Here is a 16422-nt window from a genome sequence, read left to right on the forward strand (position 1 = left end):
TCTGCACGTCCTCCCCGTGTGTGCGTGGGTTTCCTCCGGGTGCTCCGGTTTCCTCCCACAGTCCAAAGATGTGCGGGTTAGGTGGATTGGCCATGCTAAATTGCCCGTAGTGTAAGGTTAATGGGGGGATTGTTGGGATACGGGTTACGTGGGTTTAAGTAGGGTGATCATTGCTCGGCACAACATCGAGGGCCGAAGGGCCTGTTCTGTGCTGTACTGTTCTATGTTCTATGTACCACTTGGTTCAAGCCGCCCCGCGCCTTTATCAAAGATGGCCGCCCCCAGACCGTCACAGCGCTTCCTGGCCGCAGGGCGTTCCCTCCCAGCCTGACTGACAGCTCCCAGGGGCGTGTGTTCGGCTCGGCGATCCTCTGTATCCTGGCGGAGAGGCAGAGTGAGTAAGAGAATGGCTCCGAGAGCCTGGCATTCGATGCACACCATTCCTACCATTTTGGACTAAACCAAGCCCGCTCGCAGGCAGATCCCCCGCGTTTGCTTTTGCTCCGATCACAGGCGATGAGCAGACTAAATGAAGGGTGAATGCCAAGCGAGAGAGAAAGACAGCACCAAGATGACAGTGGATTTTGAAGAGTGTGTGAAAGACTCCCCTCGGTTCAGGTAAGGGGCTTGCAAGCGTTGGACATGCTTAATGTCTCTGGCTGGATTCATTGATTCTGAGGTGCTATTTGCAATAGATCGCCGTTCGATTTAGTAAATGTACATAATGTACAAGTTAAAACGTGAAAAGCTGGCAAACCCAGTATTAAACTATTTTGGAGCATGCAGAGATATCCATAAACGTACTGTGTGGATACAAGGCTTAAAAGGCGAGGCAGGACTGGTTCCTACTCAAAGAGGCAGCTGAGCTTAAATAGCGTCTGCCGCCTTTTAATATTTCAGCCATCTGATGCTGTGTCCTCTTCTCAAACGGTGTAACCTTTTGATCAAAAGGTGTTCTGCCCAGGACACAAATTGCCCGGTGGCAATAGTTTCCCGGGGGGTGGGTGGGTGGTAAGTGGTCATTGTCCATGGTGTGGCGGGGCCAGAGTGTTGACCTGGGGTGTGATTCCAAACAGGACGGGCTGCCCAGGGAAGACGCCAGGAGATTTGCATTTGTCCATTTTCAATCAGTCGCCCTTTTCTAATGGGCTCAGGGCGAGCGAGCAGTTTCTTGCGGCCGGCCGCCCTGTTCATGTTCTGCAATTTCAGCAGTCGTTAATCTGTCCGAAATGTTGAATAATAGGGAGCCGCCATGCAGCGTTACCTCTTTTGTTAGACGATGAGGATGCGCGGGGTTGCTGGTGTGGAACACCTCAATAATAAGAATGACAGAGGTTGGGGATATGGGGGGGGGGGGGGGGGGGGGGGGGGGGGGGGGGGGGGGGGTAGGGCTGTCGTAATAAATACGATGAAGTAATGAGCCTCCCGGTCATTGGACTTGTGACATTTGTGCTGTCAGTTTCAGCCGGTGTAGTAACTGTACAGGAGGGGCAGAGGCGCCGTTCCTCATTACAATCTCAGCCTCACATCATTCCCAGTCATTTCCGAGTGCAGCTCCACTGAATTCAATTGTGGGCCAGATTTCTGCTCATTTGTCAACGTGTGATTTTTTTAAAAAACTCTGACTGATATTGGGGGAGAGGGGTGAGAGACAGCCCTTAATTCTGTGCCTGTAGAACAGGCAGGCTGAGGATAAAGGCATATATAGGTGGGATAATGGGCTACTGCGATTGGGGGGGGGGGGGGGGGGGGGGGGGGTCGTGTTCTGTGCTTTATTGTGTTTAAATCATTGAAGTGCTTTCTTCGGTTGCAGCCTTGTTTCTTCTTTGTTGCAGTTCCTCGATTGCAACACGTTTTGTTGTAATACCATCATTGTATGTACGATGCAGTAGGGACAGAGCAGCGAGCCTTATTAAGAGCTGTGTGGATGGTCCCTGGGGGTTAAGCCAGAGAGTAGTGATAGTAATTGAGTTTACCACCAGAGAGATATGCTGGTTCTGTGCGCTACTCGATATACACACCTGGTTCTGTGAACTATCAGCTTCTATAGGGTAGAATCCTAACTCCCCAAAACCTGTCCATCATCTGGAAGCCACAAGTCAGATACACGTTGCCTGGATGGGTGCCACTTCAACGATCCCCAAGAACTCAACACAATACAGGGCAAAGCAAATCAAAGCCAATTACTGCGGTTGCTGGAATCTGAAACAGAAAATGCTGGACAATCTCAGCAGGTCTGACAGCATCTGTGGAGTGAGAAGGGAGCTAACATAGAACATACAGTGCAGAAGGAGGCCATTCGGCCCATCGAGTCTGCGCTGACACACTTAAGCCCTCACTTCCACCCTATCCCCGTAACCCAATAACCCCTCCTAACCTTTTTGGTCACTAAGGGCAATTTATCATCCACCTATGTTTCAAGTCTGGATGACTCTTTGGCAAAGCTGGACAAAGCAGCCCTGCTTGATGAACACCCCATCCACCACCGTCAACACTCACTCCCTCACAACACCAGCACACAGTGGCAGCAGTGTGTACCATTTACAAGATGCAGCAACCCACCAAACAGCACCCTCCAAACTGGTGTCCTCTACTATCTTGGACGAGGGCGGCAGACACATGGGAACACCACCACCTGCAAGTTTCTCCCAAAGTCACTCACTATCCTGACTTGGAACTATAATCACCGTTTCTTCAATTCCGCTGGTTTAAAATCCCCTCCCTAACAGCACTGTGAATGTACTTACACCCTGTGGGCAGCAGCGGTGCAAGCTCACCACCACCTCAAGGGCAATTAGGGATGGACAATAAATGTTAGCCCAGCCAGCGATGCTCATATTCCAACAGAGATTTAACAAACTCTGATGATGTGTTCAGAATGAGTCACACACCACTGTTGTCATGCTCCTTCTGCCTCTCCCGCAAATCTGTTGCCCAAACCTTGCCCCACTCACCCCACATGAAATGAAATGAAAATCGCTTATTGTCACAAGTAGGCATCAACTGAAGTTACTGTGAAAAGCCCCTAGTCGCCATATTTCGGCGCCTGTTCGGGGAGGTTGGTACAGGAATTGAACCGTGCTGCTGGCCTGCCTTGTTCTGCTTTCAAAGCCAACGATTTAGCCCTGTGCTAAACCAGCCCCTTAATTACACCAATCAAGAGTGACAGGGGGGTGGGCAGTAAAGACTGACTGGCCTTCCAGCATATCCTAAGAATGGATTTTAATCAAAGGTAACGGAGCCGCCATGTTAGATTTTCTTCCGAGTGGTGTTTATTGTGCAGCTGGTCAAATTATTGATCCATGGGTCAGTTTGAGAGCCAGGCTGTTTTGTAGACTTCACTGCTTGTCCGGTGATTGCTAGGAATCAAGGTGGAGGCTACAAGATTGTTTCGACCAGGCCACTCACTGACTGTCGTGTGAAGGTCTCAATACTGTGGAGTCTACTTTTGATTGATTGCCAGAATCATCCTCATGTGGTAACAAGGGAAAAGTCACAATACAAATATAGGAAAGTGCCACACAAAGCACTCTAATTTCCATGTTCTGCATTGCTGTCACAGCATTGAAATAGGAGTCCAGTTAAAGATAAAAGGTGTTGAAGGAAAGCTAGTGCTATCCGTCCTCTCCTAGCCATTATCTAAATACCAACCTGAGGGACATACACTAAGGGTGCACATGTCCGATGACAGCAGGCAATGCTGATGGTCTCATCCAACAGCCCATCCCCTGGATGGATCAAAACTTGCTAAACTTCAGCAAAAATGAAACAAACCTCCTTGTCTCTCATCTGCATGTAATTCCACTCACATTACTGTTTCCTCACCCAGACTCCGCCTCAGATTGCACATTCCCAGCATTCTCCTTGCCCCTGAGCGAGTTTTGCCACACATATCTGGCCCATTGCCAAAAGTGCATTCTTTCACCTTGGGAACACTCCACATTTATACACCTATCCCACCTCTATGCTACCGGTGCCCTCGTCCATGGCTTCATCACTGTATGGATCAATATTTCAAATGTTCTTTTTGCTTCTATTCTTCAAAAACCTCCTGGAATCCTATCCCTACAAAGTCACATGTTGCCACCATCATCTGAATTCTTGTCCAGTTCCATTAGCTCCTATTCCCCACGTGAAGTATTGAAATGTTACATCTACGTGCATTTCCAGTTGCCCTTTTCCATCTTCAAATCCCATGTCCACATTGACAATGGAAACTTATCAGGCTGTAATTAAACCCACATTCCATTTACATACTACAGCAACACCACATATTGATGTGGTTGCAGTGCTGCAAGTTTACATAGACTCTTCCCATTGCAGGGGACATAGGAATTTATCATGGAAATTTTAAAAATCAGAGCAGTGTTATGACTTTTTAAGATGAAGGCGGAATGATGGCTGGATGTCCTGGTCCAAATATTCCCCACCCTTTAACCACTGCTGTATCTGAAGATTACTTGATACAACACAGGCATAGCCGGATTGGGCATGATAAAATTGCTCATTAGCATCCAGGGATGTGCAGGATAGATGGGGTTACGGGGATAGGGTGGGGGAGGGGACCTAGGTAGGGTGCTGTTTCAGAGGGTCAGTGCAGGCTTGTTGGGCTGAATGGCCACCTTCTGCACTGTAAGGATTTGATGGTTCTATTTTATGGCTCTATGAATTGCCTTTTTCTGTGGTGGACAAGTCTATCGTTGTCCATGTGAAATGCCACAGGGATTGACTGATATAAATGACTTGGAAATCAAACCCTGCATTGGATATGTGAGCAGGAGATTAAGGAGGATGTAGAGAGATCAGCAAAGAGGTCAGACAGATGCCAGATGCAGCTCAGTGTAGAGAAATATAGGTAGTACATTTTAAGAAAAAAGTGAGGCGAATAATGATGTCAAACCGTTTTTTCCTTTTTTTTAAAATTTAGAATACCCAATAATTTTTTTTCCAATTAAGGGGCAATTTAGCGTGGCCAATCCACCTCACCTGCACATCATTGGGTTGTAAGGATGTAACCCACGCAGACACAGGGAGAATGTGCAAACTCCACACGGACAGTGACCCAGGGCTGGGATTCAAACCCGGGTCCTCAGCGCTGCAGTCCAGTGCTAACCACTGCGCCATATGCTGCCTCATGAGGTCAAACCTAATTGTAAGATGCTTAAGAGTGAAGAAACAGAGAGGTCCAGTAATACATAATTCCTTAAAATTGGAAGTTCAATAAAAATAAATCACATGTGGGGGGGGTGAGGGTGTAGTGGTATTGTCACTCTGCTCGTAATCCACAGACCCAGGGGGGGGGTGTAGTGGTATTGTCACTCTGCTAGTAATCCACAGACCCAGGGTGGGGGGGGGGGGGGGGGGGGGGCGTAGTGGTATTGTCACTCTGCTCGTAATCCACAGACCGGGGAGGGGGGGGGTGTAGCGGTATTGTCACTCTGCTAGTAATCCACAGACCCAGGGTGGGGGGTGTAGTGGTATTGTCACTCTGCTAGTAATCCACAGACCCGGGGGGGGGGGGGGTTGTAGTGGTATTGTCACTCTGCTAGTAATCCACAGACCCGGGGGGGGTGTAGTGGTATTGTCACTCTGCTAGTAATCCACAGACCCAGGGTGGAGGGTGTAGTGGTATTGTCACTCGCTAGTAATCCACAGACCCGGGGGGGGGGGGGGGGGGGGGGGGGGGGGGTGTAGTGGTATTGTCACTCTGCTAGTAATCCACAGACCCGGGGGGGGGGTTGTAGTGGTATTGGTCACGCTGCTAGTAATCCACAGACCCAGGGTGGAGGGGGGGGTGTAGTGTATTGTCACTCTGCTAGTAATCCACAGACCCGGGGGGGGGGGGGGGGGGGGGGGGGGGGGGGCGTTGTGGGGGTGGGGGGGGGGGAGCGGTGTAGTGATATTGTCACTCTGCTAGTAATCCACAGACCCAGGGTGATGTTCTGGGGCCTTGGGTTTGAATCTCACCATCGCAGATTAGAGGAATTTGAATTCAATAAAATTCTGGAATCAAATTTCTATTGGTGACCATTATCGTTCAATAAAGACCCCGTTTGGTTTAATAATGTCCTTTGAAGGAAGGAAATCTGCCATCCTTGTCAGGCCTGGCCTACATGTGACTCCAGACCCACAGCAATGTTGGTCGACTCTTAACTGCCCCTCTGAAATAGCCCAGCAAGCCACTCAGTTGTGTCAAACTGCTGCAAAGTCAATAGCAGTTCAAGAGGGCAACTCACCACAATCTTCTCAAGGGCAATTGGGGATGGCCAATAAATACAGTGATGTATGAATGATAGATTTGAATGGAATATTGAATTTAGTTCAGGAAGAATATGAGACCATTAGAATTTATGAAGAAAAGAGGGTTGAAGGGCTACCAAATTGAGAAGGTTTAGTCATGAAGAAACTTCAAGTCCAATATATGGCTCTTTTTTGAAATCAAAAAACGTCTCTCTCCACAGATACTGCCAGAACTGCTGAGTTTCCCCAGCAGTTTTCTGTTTTTATTTCAGATTTCCAGTATCCGCAGTCTTTTGTTGATCCTGGGGAAAAAATACAAACCCTGGATCCCCCTGTCTACATTACAATAGTTGTACTATTTCAAGACTTGATGCTGATTTTATGGAACTTGCCACCGCAAGGAGTAGTTGAGGCACATCATAGAATTTACAGTGCAGAAGGAGGCCATTCGGCCCATCAAGTCTGCACTGGCTCTTGGAAAGAGCACCCTGCCCAAGGTCAACACCTCCACCCTATCCCCATAACCCAGTAATCCCACCCAACACTAAGGGCAATTTTGGACACTAAGGGCAATTTATCATGGCCAGTCCACCTAACCTGCACATCTTTGGACTGTGGGAGGAAACCGGAGCACCCGGAGGAAACCCAGGCACACATGGGGAGGATGTGCAGACTCCACACAGACAGTGACCCAAGCCGGAATCAAACCTGGGACCCTGGAGCTGTGAAGCAATTGTGCTATCCACAATGCTACCATGCTGCACATAGCACAGTTGAGTTTAAGGGGAAGCTAGCTGAACGCATGTGGGAGAAAGGAATCAAAGCCAATGCTAATAGAGTTGGATAAAGTAAGGTGGGAGGGGGCCTGAGCGGAGCATCAACACCAACACCAACACAGGCCAGATGGGCTGAATGGCCTGTTTCTGCTCTGTGCTGTCCACGTAACTTTGTATTTTTAGAATCTTGGACTTTGCTTGGGCTGATGTGTACGATCACTTGCAGCTTTTATATTGCTGGAAATCCCTGAGGGCGACAAGGAATGGATTTTGATGGAATACTGTCAGTTGTCAACCCCTTCCCCATTGTATTTCATTTCCTGAAGGATATGGAGACTTGCTGCCTCAGATGGGCCCCTCTACATATCTCGGGTCAGGGAACGTTCCTCCACTCAGTGGAAGCCCATCCTCCCAAAGAATAACAAGAAGAAAACAGAAGGACACAAACAACTGTCATGGATTTTAAACTAATAAAGATGTTCACAAAATTCAGAACATTCCTACATTTAGGAATTGAACATTTTGTCATGTGATGCCACGTCACAAAATAAGTCTGATGCATTTGTCATGAGTTTTCCGTCTTCAGACAAGTTATCCAGGATAACTGTTGATAGAGAGGCATGAAAGGATGCCTTATGTATGTGTGTATGGTGTGTTTGTGTAGTGTGTGTTACTTTAAAAAAAATTTTAAAATAACTTTAGAGTACCCAATTATATTTTTCTAATTAAGGGGCGATTTAGCGTGGCAAGTCCACCTTTCTGGCATGGATTTGTACATTTCCATAATAGAGGCACATCAGCCAAACAGATCCAAAATTGCTGCCATTAAGATGTGGGTAGCTGAGCAACAGTGAAGGAACCAATTTGGTAACCAGTCTTAAAAGAGTTTATGTAAAATTACACTTAGGTTAATTTGGGTAAAGTGTTACATCTATCCTTCTCTCATCTATCCTAGTTGTAAACACAACAACGCTAAAGTAGATGCAGTGCTAATCGAGTACCATTGTCTGCTCTAGTCTTCTCTAAGATAACTTGATCATTTGAAAAAAGCTTTTTAAAATTGCAGTTCAGAATAATCCTGTGGCGGGCAGCACAGTGGCGCAGTGGTTAGCACTGCTGTCTCACGGCGCCTAGGTCCCAGGTTCAATCCCGGCTCTGGTCACTGTCCGTGTGGTATTTGCACATTCTCCCTGTGTTTGCGTGGGTTTCGCCCCCACAACCCAAAGATGTGCAGGTTAGGTGGATTGGCCATGCTAAATTGCCCCTCGATTGGATAAAATTAATTGCTAAATTTAAAAAAAGAAAAAAAAAAGAATAATCCTGTGGCAAAACTTGCATTGACCTTGAATATTTTGAGAGGAATCTGATGGATACGATTCTTGGAACTTTTTGTTCTGACAAGGTGTGACCAACACTCTTTAATATAACATATATCACCCAAAACTGTAATTAGCAAATTGGTGTCTTTGTAAAGGGATGTTGTACGGTCTATTGAGAAAATGTTCCCTGGGGATGGTTACTATAATTCTGCAGTAACTGTATGTGATGTCACCAGTTTTATTGGTATTAATACACCGTGGATGCTTTAATGTGCCAATGTGTTTCTCTGCAATATTCTCAATTCAGCACCTCACATTCTTTCCACCACCAGATCTTCAGTTTTGTGTTCATATCACTCTAGCTGAAACAAAATTTAAGTTTAGAAGGATGTATATGTATATTTTCTTTTAAAAAAGAAAGAGTAGAATTTATATACCCCCTTTCACAACCGTAGGATGTCCCCAAATGTTTTACTTTTGAAACTGTAGGAAGGATGCGATTGCATTAGAAAGGGCGCAAAGGAGATTCACCAGGATGTTGCATGAGATGGAGGATTTCAGCTATGAAGAGAGACTGGTTCGGCTAGGGCTGTTTTCCGTAGAGCAGAGGGGGACCTGATTGAGGTGCACAAAAATGTGAGGGACGTAGATGGGGTAGATAGGAAGAAACCTTTTCCTTTAGTAGAAGGGTCAATAACCAAGGGGGCATAGATTTAAAGTAAGGTGCAGGAGATTTAGAGGGGATTTGAGGAAAAGCATTTTCACCCAGAGGGTGGCGGGAATCTGGAACTCACTGCCTGAAAGGGTGATCGAGGCGGGAACCTGTAAAACTCTATGACTCTATGAAGCATGGTCACTGTTGTAATGTAGGAAACACGGCAGCCAATTTGGGTACAGCAAGCTCCCATCAACCGCAATGTGATAATAACCAGATAATCTGCTTTTGCTCAATGTTTCTTGAGAAATAGATATTGGCCCAGGTCCCAATGGAATCATTCATGTCTACCTGAGAGGTGAGACAGGATGGTGGTTTAACAGCACCAACGACAGGGCAGCACTCCTTCAGTACTAACTGGAGAGCTAGCCTAGATTTTGTGGGAAAACCTCTGTAACGGGGATTAAACCCACACCTTTCCTGAGAGGTAAAAATTCCAGAGTTGACAGTTTAGTGCCAGCTACCCCCCCCCCCCCCACCCCCCCCCCCCCCCCCCACCCCCCCCCCCTCCCCACTCAAACCCATGGCCACACAGACCTATTCCCAATTATCTTTGGTTTACAAAATGAAGAGTACACAGTGAATTCTCGGCACTTACTGGGGTTAAGTGCTAGGAATCAAACGTGATTGCCAGTATGTTTTCCAAGCAATCTTTTGTTTTTCGATACCTTTCCTGCCATTTACACGGTTTGAAGCGGAGCAAACACAACCTGGAAAATAATCCAGACTTTGCTGTGTGATTAGATCTATCTCCATGACATCCAAACCTGTTTCAGTGACACACCTAGGCTCTTATTCCCTACGGGTGCTTCGATCGTCCACATCTATTCAAATTTTAAGACTTTTAAGCCTTAAGAACGAGCACTGTGTGCCGTTTGAAGCATTTGTGTGCCTTTCGCAGTCGAAGGGAATTCAATTATGGATCAGAGCTGCTTTGTTTGAGCAGGCTTCCTCCTGATAGTTGCCAATGTCTAATTGTTCTGTGGGGATAGAACAAGATTAATGCACAGGATCTGCAAGTTACTCAGAGCACCCAGAGCCCCAACAAAATTGAGGTGTGTGCGGGGACGGGGACGGGTGTGGATTGCATGATTTCAGCACCAGGGATAAGGGAAGGCCAGTGATAAGAAGAATTTACGGCCTTGAATGAGCCCATACAACTTCAATATTGTATGAAAAGCAGAATTAAATAAGTAATCAGCAGATTGCTGGTCTCCCCATCAGCAACACTGTTTGCGACACATTCAGATCTTTGACACTGAAACAAGGCACATCTTTTCCTAACCTCATTGCCTTAACTGCAATGATGGGATTCAATCCAAGTGAAGACATGTCACAGCTCATTTACTATCCTTGGAATTTTAATGCCCGATTGTTTATCAGGAAGAGACTGATTATGGCAGTGTATTTTTACCAGCCTGACCTCAGCATAGGGTAGATTCCAGGGTCTAAGTTCTGCCCATGGAGGAAATTGAAAATGATCGTATTTATTCCATTGCTTGCTTACAAATGGAGTCTCATGTTCATTGAATTTTTGAGGATCAATAATTGTGTATATCTATTGGCCTGAAGTTCTGCTCCATTGCGTTAATTGAGCAGAATATAATAATCAGCTTTCTTTGTCGTGATTATTAAAGTATAGAACTAGTCTGGAAGCAATAATGAAGAAAACCAGAAGGATTTTTATCTGCTTAAAAATAACTTTCCCTGCAAAATCTAATGATTAATACTGCCATACAATACCACGGGTCCAATTTTCTTACACTAAGAGCAAACAGGAAAAGATTGCTACGTCTAATTATTGAAAGATTGTCAAAAACATGTGCCATGACAATATCTACAAAGAACTCAGTTGCAAAACATATTTGTGCTTTCAAAGATCTATCAAAGACTTAGTACTGATCAGGAGATGTACAGCTCTGAAATGGCTCCCTGCAGCTCTAAACCCTTTGGCTGAGTATTACCATATTCTGATTCACCTTTCAGCTCAATCTCACACTGCCAGTAACCAGATTTCCGTCTTGCAGATGACCATCTGTGTTTGTCAGTGTTTTCACAGGCAGTGGAGAGATTTCTGGATTTGCTGCTCAGTCTCTTTGCATTGAAGTGCGGAGATGAGTGGCACTAGGTTGCCCTTTGAGGAGCTGCTTAATTTGTAAAGTGTGTTCTAGTGTCTAATTGTTAAAGACCTGAGGCCATTTTGCATTGACATGGTGATCTCTGGAATTAACCGTGGGTGATGACCACCCAATGAGGTGGCTTGCAGCAAAGATCACCACTGAAGGTGCATCAAAGCTAGCACGGTGATACAAAGCACTTGCCCCCTCGTCGCAATTAAACAGCCTTGAATGAACATTCGGGGGAGACCAGCAGTGGGTTTAACTGTAAATATCTCTTTGTGGTCTGATACTCAGGACCTAGGGGCGGGATTCTCTGGTCCACCAGCTGCATCTCCTGGCGAGGGCTCCCCCGCTGGCAGCGGGATTCTTCGTAGCTGCAGCCGGCCAATGGGGTTTCCCATTGTGGCCACCACATGCCGTCGGGAAACGGAGGATCCCACCGATGGAGAATTCCGCTGCTGACAATGGGAATGTTACAATCACCGATTTAAAATGAACGGATTACCATCCATACCTCATTTCCTGCAAAGCATGTTGGGACATCACACAGCAGTGAAAGGTGATATATAAATGCAAAGTTACGGTTGGAAAACTCTCGGCCTCAGAGACCAGTTTTGCATCGGCCAGCACCTGTAGCGGAAAAAATCTGGAAGAAGAAACTAATCAAATAGAAGGCATAGTTTGACTAGGAAACAGGAAGGTGTCATATTTTTCAACAGGAACAGGACAAGGGTTTCATGCAATAATTAGATCCTAAGCAATCCCAGACACTAGTCTGAACTGTGCTTAAGGTTGAATGGTTCCTTTTTTTTGTTTCTTGTGACCTGCAGTAAGCACCATCGACAATTCAGAATGTTAATGTTGATCAGTGACAGGGCAGTGGCTGTCCTCAACTCCTTTGTTGGAAAGTTTGCAAGAATTCACTTTGGGAGAATTCCCCCGTTAATCTGTACCCCTCGCTGTGAACTGTGCACCAGAAGAAACAATACAGATTGTAGTCGTGTACGGATTATTTCTTCTCCTTGTACATGGCATTTGCTTTAATGTAGTAAAACATCCCAAGACGCTTCACGGGGCCATTATGAAAAGCAATGTTTGAGATGTAAGCCACATACAGAGGTATTAAGCCAGATGACCAACACTTTAGTTAAAGATGGAAAGGTAAAAGAGTGTCTTAAAAGAGGAGATGGAAGTAGAGAGGTGAAGAGGTTTTGGAAGAGAATATTAGAGCCTAGGGACTAGTCAGCTGAAGTCAAGGCTGCCATTGCGGAGCAACTAAAACTGGGGAAGAGCAGAGGGCAGAATTGAGGACCGCAGCGATCTGGAAGTGTTGTGGGGCTGGCGGACATTACAGAGATACGGTAGGGCAAGACCATGGAGGGAGTTGAAAATAAGGAGGGTCATTTTAAAGTTGTGAGTTTGTTTCCACAATGATGATGTCTGAGGAATAAATGCCGGCCCAGAACACCAGGTGAACTCCTCAGTTCTTCTTCACGCGGTGGCCATGGGATCTTTTTATGTTCACCTTGAGAGGGCAGATGGTTTAATAACTCATACAAAAGATTACACCTCCCATGATGCAGCACCGACCTCCTGACCCAGGAAGGAGAGTATTGCCAGTGAGCCAAGGGTGATGAAGGACCTCAGAGTGCATCACCTCACAGTAACCTAGAGGCTTCCTCTCTGCCTCTTTCCCTCCCCCATGGAATATCTCACCTTCTTCTTGATAGACTTGGAGGAACTGATAAATTGGGAGCATGCTGTTTGAGATAATTTTGTACTCTTTGAGACTGTACTAAGTAAATTAAAAAAGCATGTATCTCAAAATTAAAAATAGTTGCCAATCAGAAATATAGTTAAAGGCACAGAGAGTAGCTGCAATTTCAGGAATTACCCTCTTTCTGATAGATCAGAATCTATTTGTCACCTGACTGAAACCCCCTCCTGTCTTAATGGGCCATCCCAGCAACGAAGCAAGGGATGGTGCCAATTCTTGGCAGGTTTTGAAAACAAAATGTATTTGAGTGGGCCTTGCCAATGTGAAAGCCTGGGATTTTCAGGTGAATATCGATTATGGCAGCAACCAAAGTGTAAAATCACTGCCAGTTTCCTACATGTATCTGGTGAGGGGAATAAAATAGACAGGGTTGGCGTCAGACCTGGGAAGAAGTCCATGTAATAGACCATTTCATTTAGAGGGAAGAAGTCAGTTCGCAAATAATTGGAAAAGGATCACCAAACACTTTTTAATGAAAAGATGTCTCGGTGAACGTCCATTTTCTGTCTTGGCTTTTTGATGTGAACAATCCGGATGTTTCTAATCAGCCTGGTGTGTGATACATGCAGAAACATTTGACACCCTAAGTTATGGATGGGATGATGCTCAGACAAACACACTGTTCCTGTTCACTGTCTTGCCGTCAGTTTGTTGTGTGATGATTTCCACAGTGCTGTTGCTATGCTTTTGTCGAGTTCTGCTCTGTCTCAACTGCAGCCACTGCTGAAAGGCAGGATTAATGCCTTCACATCCGAGGCCCCAGGCCCACTGCCTGCTCCTGCTCACAGCCAGCTCACTCTGAATCTTTGAGAGCTTTCTATTGGGCTTATCAGCAGCTGGGTTGGGTCAAATGTAGATTGAAGCCTTTTGATTCACTGTGCCATTCTCGCTCTCTCTCACAGGTAACATTTCAGCTGAATTTATTCATGTGGTGTTTACCGGGTTGACTCCCTGACTGGATGAGGGATTCTAGATAGGCCCAGGTTTCTGAAGGAACAGATGTATGGGAATGCCAGCAGCCTTGGAAGGGCTGATGCAATGACAGATTGTTCTTCTGTCCTTCCAAAGGTTGCACCAGACAAAAGGCTGACTCACCAAAAAAGCAGCGATGGCAAAATAAATACAACGCAATATGTCCCCAGATCAATCCTGGCATCTCGAGCACTGCCTCAAGACGATTGCATAGTTATTCCGCACAACAAGTAAATCTGCACCACTTGTATCTTGAGTTAATTAATGTTCACAGCTGGTGCCATTATGTCACCAGAAAATGCTGTGGAGAATAACGTATTGATTATCTGAAGCCTGCTTCAAATAGCTTGGCAAGAGGATGCCTTAAACAAAAGGAATTCTGACTGCAGCCTGGGCAGTGGACATTCTCTACATGTTCCTGTGGTGCTGGTCATTGATCACCTGAGTGTAGGTTGCGTGGAAGCACCTCATCGACGCCATGTCTTTGAGTGGCAGGGCCTGAATGACCACAAATAGGATCATGAACTTGCTGGCCTTTGGGGAAATCCTGCAAAGCAGGAAAATTGTGATGCCCTCTCATTCTTTTGCCAGTTTTCTGGGTGCAGTTGTGGTGATTGCCCCTTTCAGTGCAACACAGGCCATGTGACCCTTACTCTGCTGTGTTGCCCTTATAAAGGGACAATCACCACAGCGACACAGCACATCAGTGTCCTGCTTGAAACGCCTGCCTGCTCCAGATTGACTGCTGTTGCTGATGTCATTACAGTGTCTTGAACTGAGTCTGAGGCATGGTAGGTCAGGGCTATGGAGGTCTTCAATATCCCTGTGGTGAATGGTGCAGACTGAGGATATTTTGAGCAGGAGCCTGTAGGAGTTGTTTTACTCAGTCTGTCCCGGGTGGTCCTGTATGCATGGCTGTGTGGAATACATGCAAATGGTATCTCTTACATGCGTCCTTTAATCCACTATTTTTTCCTTCTAAAGGAAACACAAAAAGAACTACGCAAAAGAGTTACGCAAAAGAATTTTGATATCCTGGTTATTAATTGTAAAGATCAAAGTCCACTGGCTGGTTGACAAAAATCAAGCAACATTAAAGTAAAAATGCTCCCAACAATCACAAAGCCAGTTCTCAGAGTTAAATTCCACGATAAATCTCACTGCTGACAACTCTTTTGGTGCCTGAGCCGCCATGCCCAGTACTTTGCATTTCTGGGGAGGAGGTGTAGTCCACTGATGGATTGCAATAGACTCATGAACTTGCTGTTACCATTGATTACGACATTTAAATGAAGGTCTTGCAATCTTGTAATGTGGCACAGTGGAAGGGATAGGCAAGTAAGATTCACCACCTGATGCTTCATAGAATTACATGGAAAATACAGGGTGAAAAGAGGCCATTTGGCCCAGCCAAGCTGTGCTGGTGCTTCTGCTTCACTAGAACCCCCCCCCCCCCCCCCCAATCCTTCATCATCTGACTATATCAGTCTAACCTCTATTTACTTCTCTCTTATGTGATTCCCTAGCTTTCCGATAACTCCATCGCCACTATTTACCTCAACTACTCCCCGTTTGAGCCAAGTTCCACCTTCTCAGCACTCTGGTTTCTTTTGAATCGCCGATTTGATTTCTCAGTGACACCCTTGTGTAGATTGCCTCGAGCTTTGCTCTTCTCAAGTAGAAATGCTCTCGTTCTCTGCTTTCGTCTCTAGTTTCACGTCCCACGCGATTGGGATTGATCCCACCGACGCTAGAATGTGCCCCCAGATTCTTGTGCTCCTGTTTGTGCTTCACCAGAATGGAGACCGGGAGCAGCCCGGTAGATTATTAACTCCCGTGGCAGTTACATCTCACCAAATTGACTTTTAATCTGAAGAAACTCAATTCTATAGGACTCTTTTCTCATTTCTATGCCTGGTAAATGAAGCATTTTTGATCGACTGATCTGCATTATTACATGTCACTGGTAACCCCAGAGGCATGGGCTGTTCCCAAAACTATGAGGTAATATTTTGAGTTCTGAAAATTCTCTGTCTTGGGAAATTATCAGGGAGGATCTTCCAGCAAATCTTGCTAGTGTGTCCAGGCTCGCCTATATTTTTGTTTTCTATTTCCACCTTCTCCCACTCTTTTACAGTTTTGCAGCTGGCTGTGCACCAGGACAGGGCCTCCTTCCAGCTCACGAGTTGAGCTGTACGTTTTTCCATGGCTCCAGCTTCGCTATCTCATGATCAGCCAGCAGCAGAAATCGTTAAGGGGGGTGTTGGAGGGAAGTGGCTATTACACAATGTACCTCAGTGTCCTTCCTTTAAATGAAGAATACCCCGGCCCCAATTTCAACAACAACAACGTATATTTATATAGCGTCTTTCATGTAGTAAAGCTTCCTGAGAAGCATTATGAAACAAAATATGGCACCGAGCCACATAAGGAGATAATGGGCACGATCTAATAGCTACGTTGCGTTCGAGCGAGAGTGCAGCAACGCCGATAGATTCCGGGA

At 45.9% G+C, this 16422-nt stretch overlaps 1 protein-coding gene across 2 annotated transcripts in view; it reads left to right on the forward strand.

Moving 5' to 3' along the window:
* The first annotated feature begins 360 nt into the window (after positions 1-360).
* Positions 361-16422, forward strand: part of acap3b (ArfGAP with coiled-coil, ankyrin repeat and PH domains 3b) — a 350744-nt gene continuing 334682 nt past the window's right edge. Inside the window, exon 1 of one of the 2 annotated variants that reach the window (XM_038821954.1) lies at positions 361-618. In XM_038821954.1, the coding sequence (XP_038677882.1) occupies positions 530-618 (89 nt within the window). In that variant the 5' untranslated portion in view covers positions 361-529. The remainder of the gene's footprint in view (positions 619-16422) is intronic. The other variant, XM_038821953.1, reaches the window with a different exon arrangement.

Source organism: Scyliorhinus canicula, chromosome 16, assembly GCF_902713615.1.
Source record: "Scyliorhinus canicula chromosome 16, sScyCan1.1, whole genome shotgun sequence".
Taxonomy (NCBI): domain Eukaryota; kingdom Metazoa; phylum Chordata; class Chondrichthyes; order Carcharhiniformes; family Scyliorhinidae; genus Scyliorhinus; species Scyliorhinus canicula.